The 19,697-nt window shown below is 40.3% G+C and overlaps 1 protein-coding gene and 1 long non-coding RNA gene across 5 annotated transcripts in view; one reads left to right on the forward strand and one right to left on the reverse strand.

Annotated features, from left to right (window-relative positions):
* LOC117312549 (uncharacterized) overlaps positions 1-379 on the forward strand; it is a 194,713-nt gene extending 194,334 nt beyond the window's left edge. For all 3 annotated transcript variants that reach the window (XR_004526883.2, XR_012332357.1, XR_004526884.2), the window contains exon 3: positions 97-379. This is a non-coding gene — a long non-coding RNA (uncharacterized lncRNA). The remainder of the gene's footprint in view (positions 1-96) is intronic.
* The window catches only part of MTMR9 (myotubularin related protein 9), a 92,226-nt gene that overhangs the window by 16,747 nt on the left and 55,782 nt on the right, over positions 1-19,697 (reverse strand). For both annotated transcript variants that reach the window (XM_033857569.2, XM_073805774.1), the window contains 2 exons: positions 3,546-3,687; positions 1,517-1,737 (listed from right to left, as the gene is read on the reverse strand). In XM_033857569.2, coding sequence (XP_033713460.1) covers positions 1,517-1,737; positions 3,546-3,687 — 363 coding nt within the window. The remainder of the gene's footprint in view (positions 1-1,516; positions 1,738-3,545; positions 3,688-19,697) is intronic.

Here is a 19,697-nt window from a genome sequence, read left to right on the forward strand (position 1 = left end):
AAAGGAATGTTGCTTATAGCTTAAAGAATACATAATGGCCCATCTGGGGAACCCTGTCCCCCATCCTGAGCAGTAAGCTAAAACACCTTTGTTTAGCTCCCAGGAAACATCCTGACCAGGCCCACCTGTGACGGACTGCAAGGAGGAAGAAATGAATGCATCCCCTCCAGACTCTGGCAGGAACCAGGAAACATTTACAACAACTTATCACCTTGTGTTTTTTTCTTTTTCTTTTTTAACTTTACCTCCTTACCTCCCCCTCTTTGTTTTATAAAAGAAACTAGCATCCAAACCCAGGCAAGATGGTTCTTTGGGACACTAGTCCACCATCTTCCTGGTCTGCTGGCTTTCTGAATAAAGTTCCTATTCCTTGCCCCAACACCTCGTCTCTCGATTTATTGGCTTGTCGTGCAGAAGCAGTACAAGCTTGGACTCGGTACCAATAAGACATTTTATCTTGAGCAAGTTAGTCCTCTCCCAACTCCATATATTATCAGAGAAAACACTTAGAGCAAATACCCTTGGGATACAGAAGAAACAGTGCAAATTATAAACAAATCCATTAAATCAAACTGACCATATGAATCACATGTGGCTGCAGTAACTATAGCCAAAGCACAGTGAGAAAACTGTGGTGACACAGAACTTTCTAGAGCAAATAGTTCTAAATTTTTCCCTACTTTTGAAGACAAGAATCTGTAAGAAACTCTAAAGTTGAAATATCTGCCAATTCAGCGTTAAGTAAAAAAACATGTATTGCTCTATGTTCTTGAATTTCAAACAGGTAAAGATGCAATAATTCTATTCGTTTATGAAAACTTAATTGTTTAAATTTATTATTCAACTAACTGATGCCAGGTACCAGCCAAGGGACAAACCCTGCCTCCCACCCAGAGGAAGCCTTTAGACTGTACCCAAATGAGAAGATTACCAGTTAAGCATCTTTAATGATCATTCTGATGTGAATCTTCTAATTAAACCTATAAACTTGATGGTGTCTGGGTTATGAAGTAAGATCCTAACTCTGGGCCTGAGGACAGTTTCTCGGTATAAGAGAGAAAACTCTAGAGCAGGAGTAGGAAGACCTGTACTACAGCCATACTTTTGGTGACCAACAGGCTGTGTGCTTCCTGGACAAGTCATTCACTTCTCTGGATAATAACCTTCCTAATCTATCAAACTGCATGGAGGGTAGAATTGAATTATATGTTAAAGCTTCTTCCAGATGTAAGATACTATGCTCCTATATAAGGAGAGTAACATTTTAATGGTTGCTCAATTATTCAAAGCTTTTTAATCAGTGTATGAACTAATTTTAATCAAATAGAACAAAATCCAGGATATGCTCTCACCTAGCATGTGACAGGCTCACAATAAATTACGTAATTTAATTTATACTAACTGTAACCTCTTCCATCTTATAAATAACATTAATGTAGAACCAAATCCTGGTCTCTTTTAGGAAATGACCAAAACAGCTAAAAATAAAATGGCCCCCACGTGAGCAGGTACCTACCTTTCACTTTCATTGTTGCCCAGAAATGTTCCAAACTGTGAGGCATATGCATGCTCAAAGAGCATGATGAGGAGATTCTCATTAAATTCAAATGAACAAGGGAACTGACGAAGTATCTGCCACACACTGTCCAAGAAGAGAAGAAATACAGGCGACTCCCACTTCTGCTTACTATTACAATAGGCCGACTGTGCACAGCGCTGCTGGAATGGGTGACCAGCCTAAGAGAAAAGATGGAAATGCAGCAATCATATCCAGTGAGATCACACTGTAGCACATTAGTAACAAATTTCACACAGTTGCAACAAAACTATTAAATGGAACATCATATAATTTGGGTGGCTGCTCTTTAATGATTTCTTGGTTTAAGACAATCTTCACCAACTAAAGAAAAAGACAAGATTTCCAAATACTTAACAAGGGTATATATACAGTTAGCCATAACGTCTGCAGTTGGTCTTGGAATATCAAATAGAAGAATAATGAACTTCAGTAATAATAAGCATAAAATAAATCTTTCTACGTCTGCAAAATCTGGAGCAAAGTCAAAGAACATAAGCTCTTCAGGTATAAAACACGACAGCTATCCCCTTCTATCCATCCAAAGCACTGTAGACTACTGTAAGATAAGGAAGTCTCAACACTAAATGCAGATAGATATGGGGTTCTCATAGACAAATTTTTATCAGGTTACTCCTGATAGTAAGTCTTTAATTACATAAGAAAGTTACTGTCATGATTACATCTGTATGAATGCTTTTATATTAGAGACAAAGCTGTCTTTAGTTTCCCCCTCCCCCCAAAAAGAACTAGAAGAGTCTGTCATCTACTGACCAAAGGAAATTTAAGAATCATTTGGCTCTCTGGCCCACCCAGAACCTGAGTACTGACCTTATCCCCCCAAATCACACCCTTCTAGGTATTTCATATACATGCTTTATCTTTGGGTCCTCGTGCTACTTTATCTGACAAAGATAATGCCAGGAACATGAATGGGATTTTGATGCCCATGAAAATGGTAATATATAAACAAATCAATCATACTCATTTGTTTGTTTGCTATGCATCACAAGGAATGTAGCTGAATAAGATCTGTACCAAATATTTAGGATGGTCTGACTTAAACAGAGATAAAGGTCAGCTGTCAGGGTGGGTAGACATGGTAAACATAACAGCATTAACACATAATAAAGCTGAATTGTAACTAGAAGGGCCAGAGTGATTTTCTCCAGAGATACTTCCTTTCAAGATATATCTAAACATTTGTTTTCAATCACAATTACACACTAAGTTACATGGTGTATATATATTTAAATTAACCTCTGGCCTGAAGGATTTCCATCTATTTTATGAGACCTTTATTTTAGCTGTCCTTCAGCATTATATAGGACAGCACTGTGTTGTGTCCTAGGGGTAAACAGCTGAATTGGGTGGGCAAGGTTCCCTGAACTCAAAGAAGTCACTATATCTGAGTCTAGTTCAGGAAACAAGGTGTGAGGAAAATGGATCAATTTTTTCTGTGAAGGAAGTTAAGGTCCCAGAGTCTTCACGAAAGTCGAGATATTTAGCTGGATCTTACAGGATGAGAAGGATTTCACCTGGCTGAGGAAGACGACAGGACAGAGATGAGCAGAAGGTAGAAAGCACTAAAGCACATGCCTTGTACTTACAAGTTCCCACTCCTCCTTCCCCCCTTGTTTATGTCTTTTATCTCTAGCAAGACTAAGTTCTGTGAGACAAGACCATGTTTTACACGTTCTTTGTGTTTCCCCTATAGGTAACAAGGTACAACTAATAACATTTGTTAGGGGAATGAAGTGCCAAATGAGCAATATAAGCAAAGAGGGAGACAGAAATTGAGAGGCAGTAAAGATTACAGGCATTTATTAAGAGGAAGAGAGATTTACTGTCCCCCAGAAAATTAAACATCTGAATCAATCAGAATTTCATATATTATATCCATTCCCACAAACCAGGATCAAACATCAATTATGAGCAGTTCCTCTGTGGACAAAATAGCTTTTCTCACCTGAAGCCACTCTCTCTCTATCAAGGCCTCAAAGCCCCGGATGGTCCTGCTTCTTGGTTCCAAGATAATCTGGGCCAGGGAGGTAACCTGGAGTGTGGAATCAGTTCCTTCTGTTCCATGAATCAGTATGGATGCTCCTTCCCTGGTAGGAAAATTCAGAGGACAAATGGGACACTCCTGACATGGTCAACCAACTCTGTTAATAAAAAACATTTCTTGAGTATAACAATAAACGTTTCTTGAGTATAACAGTTGAAAGTCTTTTGCATTCTGCTCTGTCCAGTAGGTTTAGAGTCTAAATGAGGTACATGAAGACAGCTTCCCTTGGGGAAAATATAAAACTATAAGTCCCAAATTTCATAGGACAAGAACCCATTTACATTATAACAAATTTCATAAAACTGTTTCCTGAATGTTTTCTTCCTTTACAAAACCAGAAAGCAGACCTCATCACATTCACTAGATGCTGACCTTTTCTGCTTTAATATAGTTAACTAAAGCCTTTTCTCATCAAGCCTAGAAACACACAAAGTTATTTTTCTGTATCTCTCTGACCTTGATTCTACCTTTCCACCATCAGTTTACTGTAAGGATGCCTTCATAAACCATAATGAATCTGGGAAACAAGTCCTAAACCACACTTTGAGAAACATGAAAACAGGAAGAAAATTTTTAAAATATTATATATAAAAGCGTCAGGGGGTTTCCCTGGCGGCGCAGTGGTTGGGAGTCCGCCTGCTGATGCAGGGGACACGGGTTCATGACCCAGTCTGGGAGGATCCCACATGCCGCGGAGCGGCTGGGCCCGTGAGCCATGGCCGCTGAGCCTGCGCATCCGGAGCCTGTGCTCCGCAACGGGAGAGGCCACAACAGTGAGAGGCCCGCGTACCACAAAAAAACAACAAAAAAGTGTCAATCTAGGGACCACCCTGGTGGCACAGTGGTAAAGACTCCATGCTCCCAATGCAGGGGGCCCAGGTTCGATCCCTGGTCAGGGAACTAGATCCCACACGCATGCCACAACTAAGAGTTTGCATGCCACAACTAAGGAGCCCACATGCTGCAACTAAGAAGCCAGTGACCTGCAACTAAGGAGCCCATGAGCCACAATTAAGGAGTCCACGTGTTGCAACTAAGGAGCCGGCAAGCCACAACTAAGGAGCCCACAAGCCAAAACTAAGGAGTCGGCCTGCTGCAAATAAGACCCAGCGCAACCAAATAGACCCAGTGCAACCAAATAAATAAATTCCTTAGGGGGGAAAAAAGTATCAATCTAGAAAGTCAGTGGCAATGATACCACTATACACTCTGTAGGTGGTTCCCAGGACCCCATTATTCTAAAGAGTGGGAGGAAACACCAGAAACTAAACTACATTTTCTCCCCTCCCCTTCTTCTACCTCTTTTTATTGAAATGACAGTGAAGGAAATTGTGGAAAAAAGGAAAATAAGCTCACCACTTTCCCATAAAAGTTTTATGTTTGGCTACTGTTAATTCTTTCCTCATGTACAGATATACTTTACATAGCTGTAGCGAAAGGTAACTTATTATTTCCACTTTTATTATAAACATTTTCCCATGTTTCTATGTCATCTATAAAAGTACTGTATTAATGGTTACATAATATTCTATTAAGTGATGAACTACAATTTACTTAATCCTATAGTTGGACATTCAGGTCACTGCCAATTTTTGTTACACTTTAGATGGTGTACTTAGCTTTTTGTCTTTTGCTGAATTATTCTAGAGTTCTTAATTTGAAAATAAGACTCCCTGATGTTCACCTATGGTTAACAACCCCATTCTCAGGATGAAATCTAATGACTAGACTGAAGGGTATGAGCAAATGTTTTCAGGCTTTTGATATATATTAGATGTATATCCTAGTTATCTGTGGTATACTCTAAATTTAATTCAATTAATTTAAGGTCTATTTTTACATTTTGAGTGTTGTAAGGGCAGATTTTTATGGAGGTATAACTAATGAGCTAATATACATCAAAAAAGGGAACTCAAACATGGCAAAATAAACCAAAACCTTCAATTCTCCTAGGAGTGTGTAAGTTCCTGTTTAAGGTAGCCCAAACTAAACAAAGGTGGAGACAGAAAACACTGTTCTGCCCCTGGGATTACATTCACCTGCATCACCTCTAATTATGGCTGAAAACTCAGACAACATGGTTATAAGAGTTTATGACAATTCATGTTTCATAAGCAAACAAAGCCTCTGTACTCATCATGTAAGGGGAAATATTTTTAACTTAGGTTAAAAAATCCCAAACCCTTGAGCTTCCCTGGTGGTGCAGTGGTTGAGAGTCTGCCTGCCGATGCAGGGGACACGGGTTCATGCCCCGGTCCGGGAAGATCCCACATGCCACGGAGCGGCTGGGCCCATGAGCCACAGCTGCTGGGCCTGCGCGTCCCGAGTCTGTGCTCCGCAACGTGAGAGGCCACAGCAGTGAGAGGCCTGCATACCGCAAAAAGAAAAAAAAAAAACCCAAACCCTTAATATATACATCTCATCATTCTGTATTATTTATTTCTCTGCCACAGAACCTTGGTCTTTAACTCCCATATTTTATAAAATAAATGGGCTTCCCTTTTTTTTCTTTATTTTTTTGGCTGCATCAGGCCTTAGTTGCGGCATGCAGGATCTTTTCATTGTGGTGCAGGCTTCTCTCTAGTTGTGGCATGTTGGTTTTCTCTCTCTAGTTGTAGCGCGCGGGCTCCTGAGTGAGTGGGCTCTGTAGTTCGCGGCACATGGGCTCTCTCATTGAGGCGCGCAAGTTCAGTAGCTGTGGCGTGTGGGCTTAGTTGCCCAGCGGCAAGTGGGATCTTTATTCCTCGACCAGGGATCAAATCCGTGTCCCCTGCATAGGAAGGTGGATTCTTTACCACTGGACCACCAGAGAAGTCCCTACACCAGGAATCCCAGGGAATCCTGATTCATGGCACTTGGTGGCCCTGTGGTAAGTTGCTAACTCACCACATGATCTTAAGCAACCTGTTCTATTATCAATTTCTCATTATTTTTAAAATTACATATATATTTCCCTAATTTGGAAGCATCAATAAAACAAATTAAAATCTCAAAGAAAAGTGCCATGCAACTATGTGGTGACAACACTTCTACCTACCTACTGTTTCAGTGGGAATCCCCTTCTTAATAAGGGCATTCTAACAGAGGGCAGACAGCAGAAGCAAGAAGAACTACAATCCTGCAGCCTGTGGAACAAAAACCACATTCACAGGAAGACAGACAAGATGAAAAGGCAGAGGGCTAGGTACCAGATGAAGGAACAAGATAAAGCCCCAGAAAAACAACTAAATGAAGTGGAGATAGGCAACCATCCAGAAAAAGAATTCAGAATAATGAGAGTGAAGATGATCCAGGACCTCGGAAAAAGAATGGAAGCAAAGATCAAGAACATGCAAGAAATCTTTAACAAAGACCTACAAGAATTAAAGAACAAACAAACAGAGACGAACAATACAATAACTAAAATGAAAACTACACTAGAAGGAATCAATAGCAGAATAACTGAGGCAGAAGAACGGACATGTGACCTGGAAGACAGAATGGTGGAATTCGCTGCTGTGGAACAGAATAAAGGAAAAAGAATGAAAAGAAATGAAGACAGCCTAAGAGACCTCTGGGACAACATTAAACACAACAACATTTGCATTATAGGGGTCCCAAAAGGAGAAGAGAGAGAGAAAGGACCCAAGAAAATATTTGAAGAGATTATAGTTGAAAACGTCCCTAACATGGGAAAAGAAATAGCAACCCAAGTCCAGGAAGCGCAGCGAGTCCCATACAGGATAAACCCAAGGAGAAACATGCCGAGACACATAGTAATCAAATTGGCAAAAATTAAAGACAAAGAAAAATTATTGAAAGCAGCAAGGGGAAACCGACAAATAGCATACAAGGGAACTCCCATAAGGTTAACAGCTGATTTCTCAGCAGAAACTTTACAAGCCAGAAGGGAGTGGCATGACATACTTCAAATGATGAAAGGGAAGAACCTACAACCAAGATTACTCTACCCAGCAAGGATCTCATTCAGATTCGATGGAGAAATCAAAAGCTTTGCAGACAAGCAAAAGCTAAGAGAATTCAGCACCACCAAACCACCTCTACAACAAATGCTAAAGGAACTTCTCTAAGTGGAAAATACAAGAAAAGGACCTACAAAAACAAACCCAAAACAATGAAGAAAATGGTCACAGGAACATAAATACTGATAATTACCTTAAATGTGAATGGATTAAACGCTCCAACCAAAAGACACAGGCTTGCTGAATGGACACAAAAACAAGACCCATACATATGAAAGTGAGGGGATGGAAAAAGATATTCCATGCAAATGGAAATCAAAAGAAAGCTGGAGTAGCTATACTCATATCAGATAAAGTATACTTTAAAATAAAGAATGTTACAAGAGACAAGAAAGGACACTACATAATGATCAAGGGATCAATCCAAGAAGAAGATATAACAATTATAAATCTATATGCACCCAACATAGGAGCACCTCAATACATAAGGCAACTGCTAACAGCTATAAAAGAGGAAATCGACAGTACCACAGTAATAGTGGGGGACTTTAACACCTCACTTACACCAATGGAGAGATCACCCCAAATGAAAATAAACAGAAGCTTTAAATGACACAATAGACCGGATAGATTTAATTTATATTTATAGGACACTCCATCCAAAAACAGCAGATTACACTTTCTTCTCAAGTGCGCACAGAACATTCTCCAGGATAGATCACCTCTTGGGTCACAAATCAAGCCTAAGTCAATTTAAGAAAATTGAAATCATATCAAGCATCTTTTCTGACCACAACGCTATGAGATTAGAAATGAATTACAGGGAAAAAAATGTAAAAAACACAAACACATGGAGGCTAAAAAATACATTACTGGGAGGAAGATGGTGGAAGAGTAAGACGCAGAGATCACCTTCGTCCCCACAGATACACCAGAAATACATCTACATGTGGAACAACTCCTACAGAACACCTACTGAACGCTGGCAGAAGACCTGAGGCCTCCCAAACGGCAAGAAAATCCCCACACACCTGGGTAAGGCAAAAGAAAAAAGAATAAACAGAGACAAAAGAATAGGGACGGGACCCACACCAGTGGGAGGGAGCTGTGAAGGAGTAAAGGTTTCCACACACTAGGTAGCCCCTTTGCGGGCAGACACTGCGGGTGGCGGAGGGGGTAAGCTTTGGAGCCGCGGAGGAGAGCACAGCAACAGGGGTGCGGAAGGCAAAGCAGAGAGATTCCGGCACAGAGGATCGGTGCCAACCAGCACTCACCAGCCTGAGAGGCTTGTCTGCTCACCCAATGGGGCGGAGCGCAGGGAGAGGACTGGGGTTGGCGGAGTGAACACAGCCTGCAGGGGGTTCGTGCACCATGGCTGGCCGGGAAGCAGTCCGCGAAAAGTCTGCAGCTGCCGAAGAGGCAAGAGACTTTTTCTTCCCTCTGTTTCCTGGTGTGCAAGGAGAGGGGATTAAAAGCGCTGCTTAAAGGAGCTCCAGAGACGGGCGCGAGCCGCGGCTAACAGCGCGGACCCCAAAGATAGGCATGAGATGCTAAGACTGCTGCTGTCACCACCAAGAAGCCTGTGTGCGAGCACAGGTCACTATCCACACCTCCCTTCCGGGGAGCCTGTGCAGCCCGCCACTGCCAGGGTCCTGGGATCCAGGGACAACTTCCCCAGGAGAACGCACAGCACGCCTCAGGCTGGTGCAATGTTCCATCAGCCTTTGCCGTCGCAGGCTCGCCTGGCATCCGCACCCCTCCCTGCCCCCAGCCTGAGTGAGCCAGAGCCCCCAAGTCAGCTGCTCATTTCACCCAGGCCTGTCTGAGAGAAGAACAGACACCCTCCAGGCGACCTACACACAGAGGCGGGGCCAAATCCAAAGCTGAGCCCCAGGAGCTGTGCGAACAAAGAAGAGAAAGGGAAATCTCTCCCAGCATCCTCAGGAGCAATACATTAAAACTCCACAATCAACTTGATGTATCCTGCATCTGTGGAATACCTGAATAGACAATAAATCATCCCAAATTGAGGAGGGGGACTTTGAGAAGATTTATTATTGTTTCCTCTTTCCTCTTTTTGTGAGTGTGTATGTGTATGATTCTATGTGAGATTTTGTCTGTATATCTTTGATTTCACCATTTGTCCTAGGGTTCTATACGTCCGTTTTTTTTTTTAATTTTTAAAAATCCTTTTTCTTAATAATTATTTTTAATTTTAATAACTTTATTTTATCTTACTTTATTTTGCTTTCTTTTTTTTTCTTTCTTCTTTCTTTTCTTTTCTTTCCTTCCTCCCTCCCTCCCTCCCTCCCTCTCTTTCTTTCTACTTTTTCTCACTTTCATTCTGAGCCGAGTGGATGAAAGGCTCTTGGTGCTGCAGCCAGAAGTCACTGCTGTGCCTCTGAGGTGGGAGAGCCAACTTCAGGACACTGGTTCACAAGGAACCTCCCAGCTCCACATAATATCAAATGGCGAAAATCTCCCAGAGATCTCCATCTTAACACCAGCACCCAGCTTCACTCAACGACCCGCAAGCTACAGTGCTGGACACCCTATGCCAAACAACTAGCAAAACAGGAACACAACCCCACCCATTAGCAGAGAGGCTGCCTAAAATAATAATAAGCCCACAGACATCCCAAAACACCCCACCAGACATGGAGCTTCCCACCAGAAACACAAAATCCAGCCTCATCCATCAGAACACAGGCAAGAGTCCCCTCCACCAGGAAGCCTACACAACCCACTGAACCAACCTTAGCCACTGGGGACAGACACCAAAAACAATGGGAACAACGAACCTGCAGCCTGCAAAAAAGGAAACTCGAAACACAGTAAAATGAGCAAAATGAGAAGACAAAAAAACACACAGCAGATGGAGGAGCAAGATAAAAACCCACCTGACCTAACACATGAGGAGGAAACAGGCAGTCTACCTGAAAAAGAATTCAGAATAATGATAGTCAAGATGATCCAAAAGCTTGGAAATAGAATAGACAAAATGCAACAAACATTTAACAAGGACCTAGAAGAACTAAAGATGAAACAAGCAACGATGAACAACACAATAAATGAAATGAAAAATACTCTAGATGGGATCAATAGCAGAATAACTGAGGCAGAAGAACAGATAAGTGACAGTGAAGATAAAATACTGCAAATGACTACTGCAAAGCAGAATAAAGAGAAAACAATTGAGGACAGTCTCAGAGACCTCTGGGACAACATTAAACACACCAACATTACAATTATAGGGGTTCCAGAAGAAGAAAAGAAAAAAGGGACTGAGAAAATATTTGAAGAGGTTATAGTTGAAAACTTCCCTAATATGGGAAAAGAAATAGTTAATCAAGTCCAGGAAGCACAGAGAATCCCATACAAGAACAATCCAAGGACAAACGCGCCAAGACACATATTAATCAAACTAACAAAAATTAAATACAAAGAAAACATATTAAAAACAGCAAGGACCAGCTGTGCAAATGAAGCGTGGTGGGATGAGGAGTTCTCTGCGGCTGTGAGCCGCGAGCCCTGAAGGAGAGCGAGAATTTTCCCCAACCTCCCGGCAGGGGGCGCTGCCTGAGGATGGCGAGCCCAGAAAAGCCTCCAAGGGCCGCTTCAAGCAAGAATCCTAACACATATATATGGAATTTAAGGGAAAAAAATGTGAAGAACCTAGGAGTAAGACAGGAATAAAGACACAGACCTACTGGAGAACGGACTTGAGGACATGGGGAGGGGGAAGGGTGAGCTGTGACAAAGCGAGAGAGAGGCATGGACATATATACACTACCAAACATAAGGTAGATAGCTAGTGGGAAGCAGCCGCATAGCACAGAGATATCAGCTCGTGCTTTGTGACCGCCTGGAGGAGTGGGATAGGGAGGGTGGGAGGGAGGGAGACGCAAGAGGGAAAAGATATGGGAACATATGTATATGTATAACTGATTCACTTTGTTATAAAGCAGAAACTAACACACCATTGTAAAGCAATTATACTCCAATAAAGATGTTAAAAAAAAAAAAAGCAAGGAAAAAACAACAAATAACACACAAGGGAATTGGCATAAGGTTAACAGCTGATCTTTCAGCAGAAACTCTGAAAGTCAGAAGGGACTGGCAGGACATATTTAAAGTGATGAAGGAGAAAAACCTAAAACCAAGATTACTCAACCCAGCAAGGATCTCATTCAGATTTGATGGAGAAATTAAAAACCTTTAGAGACAAGCAAAAACTGAGCGAGTTCAGCACCACAAAACAAGCTTTACAACAAATGCTAAAGGAACTTCTCTAGGCAAGAAACACAAGAGAAGGAAAAGTCCTACAATAACAAACCCCAAACAACTGAGAAAATGGGAATAGGAACATACATATCGATAATTACCTTAAATGTAAATGGATTAAATGCACCCACCAAGAGATACAGACTGGCTAAATGGATACAAAAAAGGACCCATATATATGTTGTCTACAAGAGACCCATGTCCGACCTAAAGACACATACAGACTGAAAGTAAGGGGATGGAAAAAGATATTCTATGCAAATGTAAACAAAAAGAAACCTGGAGTAGCAATTCTATTATCAGACAAAATAGACTTTAAAATAAAGACTATTACAAGAGACAAAGAACAGTATATAATGATCAAGGGATGGATCCAAGACAAAGATATAACAATTGTAAATATTTAGGCACCCAACATAGAAGCACCTCAATACATAAAGAAAATAATAACAGCCATAAAAGGGGAAATCAACACTAACACATTCATATTAGGAAACTTTGACACGCCACTTTCAGCAATGGACCGATCATGCAAAATGAAAATAATTAAGGAAACACAAGCTTTAAATGATACATTAAACAAGACAGCTTTATTGACAATTTATAGGACATTCTATCCAAAAACAACATAATACACATTTTTCTCAAGTGCTCATGCAACATTCTCCAAAACAGATCATATCTTGGGTCACAAGTCAAACCCTGGTAAATTTAAGAAAATTGAAATTGTTTCAAATATCTTTTCCAAGCACATCGCTATGAGACTAGATATCAATTACAGGAAAAGATCTGTACAAAATACAAACACATGGAGGCTAAACAATACACTACTTAATAACGAAGTGATCACTGAGGAAATCAAAGAGGAAATCAAAAAATACCTAGAGACAAATGACAATGGAGACACGACGACCCAAAAACCTATGGGATGCAGCCAAAGCAGTTCTAAGAGGGAAGCTTATAGCAATACAATCCCACCTTAAGAAACAGGAAACATCTCGAATAAACAGCCTAACCTCGCACCTAAAGCAATTAGAGAAAAAAGAACAAAAAGACCCCAACGTTAGCAGAAGGAAAGAAATCATAAAAATCAGATCAGAAATAAATGAAAAAGAAATGAAGGGAACGAGAGCAAAGGTCAATAAAACTAAACCTGGTTCTTTGAGAAGATAAACAAAATTGATAAACCATTAGCCAGACTCATCAAGAAAAAAAGGGAGCAGACTCAACTCAATAGAATTAGAAATGAAAAAGAAGTAACAACTGACGCTGCAGAAACACAAAAGATCATGAGAGATGACTACAAGCAATTCTATGCCAATGAAATGGACAACCTGGAAGAAATGGACAAATTCTTAGAAATGCACAGCTGCCAAGACTGAATGAGGAAGAAATAGAAAATATGAACAGACCAATCACAAGCACTGAAATTGAAACTGTGATTAAAAAAATCTTCCAACAAACAAAAGCCCAGGACCAGATGGCTTCGCAGGGCGACTTCTATCAAACATTTAGAGAAGAGCTAACACCTATCCTCCTCAAACTCTTCCAAAATATAGCAGAGGGAGGAACACTCCCAAATTCATTCCACGAGGCCACCGTCACCTTGATACCAAAACCAGACAAGGATGTCACAAAGAAAGAAAACTACAGGCCAATATCACTGATGAACATAGATGCAAAAATCCTCAACAAAATACTAGCAAACAGAATCCAACAGGACATTAAAAGGATCATACACCATGATCAAATGGGGTTTATTCCAGGAATGCAAGGATTCTTCAGTATACGCAAAACAATCAATGTGATAAACCGTATTAACAAACTGAAGGAGAAAAACCATATGATCATCTCAATAGATGCAGAGAAAGCTTTTGACAAAATTCAAAACCCATTTATGATAAAAACCCTGCAGAAAGTAGGCATAGAGGGAACCTTCCTCAACGTAATAAAGGCCATATATCACAAACTCACAACCAACGTCACCCACAATGGTGAAAAAATGGAAGCATTTCCACTAAGATCAGGAACAAGACAAGGTTGCCCACTCTCACCACTCTTATTCAACATAGTTTTGAAGTTTTAGCCACAGCAATCAGAGAAGAAAAGGAAATAAAAGGAATCCAAATCGGAAAAGAAGAAGTAAAGCTGTCACTGTTTGCAGATGACATGGTACTATACACAGCAAATCCTAAAGATGCTACTGGAAAACTACTAGAGCTAATCAATGAATTTGGTAAAGTAGCAGGATACAAAATAAATGCACAGAAATCTCTGGCATTCCTATACACCTATGATGAAAAATCTGAAAGTGAAATCAAGAAAACACTCCCATTTACCACTGCAGCAAAAAGAATAAAATACCTAGGAATAAACCTACCTAAGAAGACAAAAGACCTGTATGCAGAAAATTATAAGACACTGATGAAAGAAATTAAAGATGATACAAATAGATGGAGAGATATACCATGTTCTTGCATGGGAAGAATCAACATTGTGAAAAGGACTCTACTACCCAAAGCAATCTACAGATTCAATGCAATCCCTAGCAAACTACCACTGGCATTTTTCACAAAACTAGAACGAAAACTTTCACAATTTGTATGGAAACACAAAAGACCCCGAATAGCCAAAGCAATCTTGAGAACGAAAAACGGAGCTGAAGGAATCAGGCTCCCTGACTTCAGACTATACTACAAAGCTACAGTAATCAAGAGAGTATGGTACTGGCACAAAAACAGAAAGATAGATCAATGGAACAGGACAGAAAGCCCAGAGATAAACCCACGCACATATGGTCACCTTATGTTTGATAAAGGAGGCAGGAATGTACAGTGGAGAAAGGACAGCCTCTTCAATAAGTGGTGCTGGGAAAACAGGACAGGTACGTGTAAAAGTATGAGATTAGATCACTCCCTAACACCATACACAAATATAAGCTCAAAATGGATTGAAGACCTAAATGTAAGGCCAGAAAATATCAAACTCCTAGAGGAAAACATAGGCAGAACACTCTACGACATAAATCACAGCAAGATCCTTTTTGACCCACCTCCTAGAGAAATGGAAATAAAAACAAACAAATGAGACCTAATGGAACTTCAAAGCTTTTGCACAGCAAAGGAAACCACAAACAAGACCAAAAGACAAACCTCACAAGGGGAGAAAATATCTGCAAATGAAGCAACTGACAAAGGATTAATCTCCAAAATTTGTAAGCAGCTCAGGCAGCTCAATAACAAAAGATCAAACAACCCAATCCAAAAATGGGCAGAAGGCCGGAAGAGACATTTCTCCAAAGAAGATATACAGACTGCCAACAAACACATGACACAATGCTCAACTTCGTTAATCATTAGAGAAATGCAAATCAGAACTACAATGAGATATCATCTCACACCAGTCAGAATGGCCATCATCAAAAAATCTAGAAACAGTAAATGCTGGAGTGGGTGTGGAGAAAAGGGAAGCCTCTTGCACTGTTGGTGTGAATGTAAATTGATACAGCCACTGTGGAGAACAGTATGGAGGTTCCTTAAAAAACTACAAATAGAACTACCATGTGACCCGGCAATCCCACTACTGGGCATATACCCTCAGAACACCATAATTCAAAAAGAGTCATGTACCAAAATGTTCACTGCAGCTCTATTTACAATAGCCCGGACTGGAAACAACCTAAGTGTCCATCATCGGAAGAATGGATAAAGAAGATGTGGCACATGTATGCAATGGAATATTACTCAGCCATAAAAAGACACGAAATTGAGCTATTTGTAATGAGGTGGATAAACCTAGAGTCTGTCATACAGAGTGAAATATTTCAGAAAGAGAAAAACAAATACCGTATGCTAACACATATATATGGAATTTAAAAAGGAAAAACAATGTCACGAAGAAGCTAGGGGTGAGACAGGAATAAAGACACAGACCTACTAGAGAATGGACTTGAGGATATGGGGAGGGGGAAGGGTGAGCTGTGACAAAGCGAGAGAGAGGCACGGACATATATACACTACCAAACATAAGGTAGATAGCTGGTGGGAAGCAGCCGCATAGCACAGGGAGATCAGCTCGGTTCTTTCTGACCGCCTGGAGGGGTGGGATAGGGAGGGTGCGAGGGAGGGAGACGCAAGAGGGAAGAGATATGGGAACATAGGTATATGTATAACTGATTCACTTTGTTATAAAGCAGAAACTAACACACCACTGTAAACCAATTATGCTCCAATAAAGATGTGGAAAAAAAGAAAGAAAATTGAAACTGTATCAAGTATCTTTTCCAAGCACATCGCTGTGAGACTAGATATCAATTACAGGAAAAGATCTGTACAAAATACAAACACATGGAGGCTAAACAATACACTACTTAATAACGAAGTGATCAGTGAAGAAATCAAAGAGGAAATCAAAAAACACCTAGAGACGAATGACAATCGAGACACGACGACCCCAAACCTATGGGATGCAGCAACAGCAGTTCTAAGAGGCAAGTTTACAGCAATACAATCCTACCTTAAGAAACAGAAAGCATCTCGAATAAACAACCTAACCTAACACCTAAAGCAATTTTAAAGAGAAAGAACAAAAAAACCCCAAAGATCGCAGAAGGAAAGAAATCATAAAGATCAGATCAGAAATAAATGAAAAAGAAATGAAGGAAACGATAGCAAAGATCAATAAAGCTAAAAGCTGGTTCTTTGAGAAGACAGACAAAATTGAGAAACCATTAGCCAGACTCATCAAGAAAAAAAAGGGAGAAGACTCAAATCAATACAATTAGAAATGAAAAAGGAGAAGTAACAACTGACAGTGCAGAAATACAAAAGATCATGAGAGATTACTACAAGCAACTCTATGCCCATAAAATGGACAACCTGGAAGAAACGGACAAATTCTTAGGAATGCACAACCTGCCAAGACTGAATAGGGAAAAACAGAAAATACGAACAGACCAATCACAAGCACTGAAATGGAAACTGTGATTAAAAATCTTCCAACAAACAAAAGCCCAGGACCAGATGGCTTCACAGGCGACTTCTATCAAACATTTAGAGAAGAGCTAACACCTATCCTCCTCAAACACTTCCAAAATATAGCAGAGGAAGGAACACTCCCAAATTCATTCTACGAGGCCACCGTCACCTTGATACCATAACCAGACAAGGATGTCACAAAGAAAGAAAACTACAGGCCAATATCCCTGATGAACATAGATGCAAAAATCCTCAACAAAATACTAGCAAACAGAATCCAACAGCACATTAAAAGGATCATACACCATGATCAAATGGGGTTTATTCCAGGAATGCAAGGATTCTTCAGTATACGCAAAACAATCAATGTGATAAACCGTATTAACAAACTGAAGGAGAAAAACCATATGATCATCTCAATAGATGCAGAGAAAGCTTTTGACAAAATTCAAAACCCATTTATGATAAAAACCCTGCAGGAAGTAGGCATAGAGGGAACTTTCCTCAACGTAATAAAGGCCATATATGACAAACCCACAGCCAACATCGTCCTCAATGGTGAAAAAATGAAAGCATTTCCACTAAGATCAGGGACAAGACAACGTTGCCCACTCTCACCACTCTTATTCAACATAGTTTTGGAAGTTTTAGCCACAGCAATCAGAGAAGAAAAGGAAATAAAAGGAATCCAAGTCGGAAAAGAAGAAGTAAAGCTGTCACTGTTTGCAGATGACATGGTACTACACACAGCGAATCCTAAAGATGCTACTGGAAAACTACTAGAGCTAATCAATGAATTTGGTAAAGTAGCAGGATACAAAATTAATACACAGAAATCTCTGGCATTCCTATACACCGATGATGAAAAATCTGAAAGTGAAATCAAGAAAACACTCCCATTTACCACTGCAACAAAAAGAATAAAATACCTAGGAATAAACCTACCTAAGGAGACAAAAGACCTGTATGCAGAAAATTGTAAGACACTGATGAAAGAAATTAAAGATGATACAAATAGATGGAGAGATATACCATGTTCTTGCATGGGAAGAATCAACATTGTGAAAAGGACTCTACTACCCAAAGCAATCTACAGATTCAATGCAATCCCTAGCAAACTACCACTGGCATTTTTCACAAAACTAGATCGAAAACTTTCACAATTTGTATGGAAACACAAAAGACCCCGAATAGCCAAAGCAATCTTGAGAACGAAAAACGGAGCTGAAGGAATCAGGCTCCCTGACTTCAGACTATACTACAAAGCTACAGTAATCAAGAGAGTATGGTACTGGCACAAAAACAGAAAGATAGATCAATGGAACAGGACAGAAAGCCCAGAGATAAACCCACGCACATATGGTCACCTTATGTTTGATAAAGGAGGCAGGAATGTACAGTGGAGAAAGGACAGCCTCTTCAATAAGTGGTGCTGGGAAAACAGGACAGGTACGTGTAAAAGTATGAGATTAGATCACTCCCTAACACCATACACAAATATAAGCTCAAAATGGATTGAAGACCTAAATGTAAGGCCAGAAAATATCAAACTCCTAGAGGAAAACATAGGCAGAACACTCTAAGACATGAATCACAGCAAGATCCTTTTTGACCCACCTCCTAGAGAAATGGAAATAAAAACAAAATAAACAAATGAGACCTAATGGAACTTCAAAGCTTTTGCACAGCAAAGGAAACCACAAACAAGACCAAAAGACAAACCTCACAAGGGGAGAAAATATCTGCAAATGAAGCAACTGACAAAGGATTAATCTCCAAAATTTGTAAGCAGCTCAGGCAGCTCAATAACAAAAGATCAAACAACCCAATCCAAAAATGGGCAGAAGGCCGGAAGAGACATTTCTCCAAAGAAGATATAGACTGCCAACAAACACATGACACAATGCTCAACTTCGTTAATCATTAGAGAAATGCAAATCAGAACTACAATGAGATATCATCTCACACCAGTCAGAATGGCCATCATCAAAAAATCTAGAAACAGTAAATGCTGGAGTGGGTGTGGAGAAAAGGGAAGCCTCTTGCACTGTTGGTGTGAATGTAAATTGATACAGCCACTGTGGAGAACAGTATGGAGGTTCCTTAAAAAACTACAAATAGAACTACCATGTGACCCGGCAATCCCACTACTGGGCATATACCCTCAGAACACCATAATTCAAAAAGAGTCATGTACCAAAATGTTCACTGCAGCTCTATTTACAATAGCCCGGACTGGAAACAACCTAAGTGTCCATCATCGGAAGAATGGATAAAGAAGATGTGGCACATGTATGCAATGGAATATTACTCAGCCATAAAAAGACACGAAATTGAGCTATTTGTAATGAGGTGGATAAACCTAGAGTCTGTCATACAGAGTGAAATATTTCAGAAAGAGAAAAACAAATACCGTATGCTAACACATATATATGGAATTTAAAAAGGAAAAACAATGTCACGAAGAAGCTAGGGGTGAGACAGGAATAAAGACACAGACCTACTAGAGAATGGACTTGAGGATATGGGGAGGGGGAAGGGTGAGCTGTGACAAAGCGAGAGAGAGGCACGGACATATATACACTACCAAACATAAGGTAGATAGCTGGTGGGAAGCAGCCGCATAGCACAGGGAGATCAGCTCGGTTCTTTCTGACCGCCTGGAGGGGTGGGATAGGGAGGGTGCGAGGGAGGGAGACGCAAGAGGGAAGAGATATGGGAACATAGGTATATGTATAACTGATTCACTTTGTTATAAAGCAGAAACTAACACACCACTGTAAACCAATTATGCTCCAATAAAGATGTGGAAAAAAAGAAAGAAAATTGAA

The sequence above is a fragment of the Tursiops truncatus genome, chromosome 6 (assembly GCF_011762595.2).
Source record: "Tursiops truncatus isolate mTurTru1 chromosome 6, mTurTru1.mat.Y, whole genome shotgun sequence".
In the NCBI taxonomy this organism is placed as follows: domain Eukaryota; kingdom Metazoa; phylum Chordata; class Mammalia; order Artiodactyla; family Delphinidae; genus Tursiops; species Tursiops truncatus.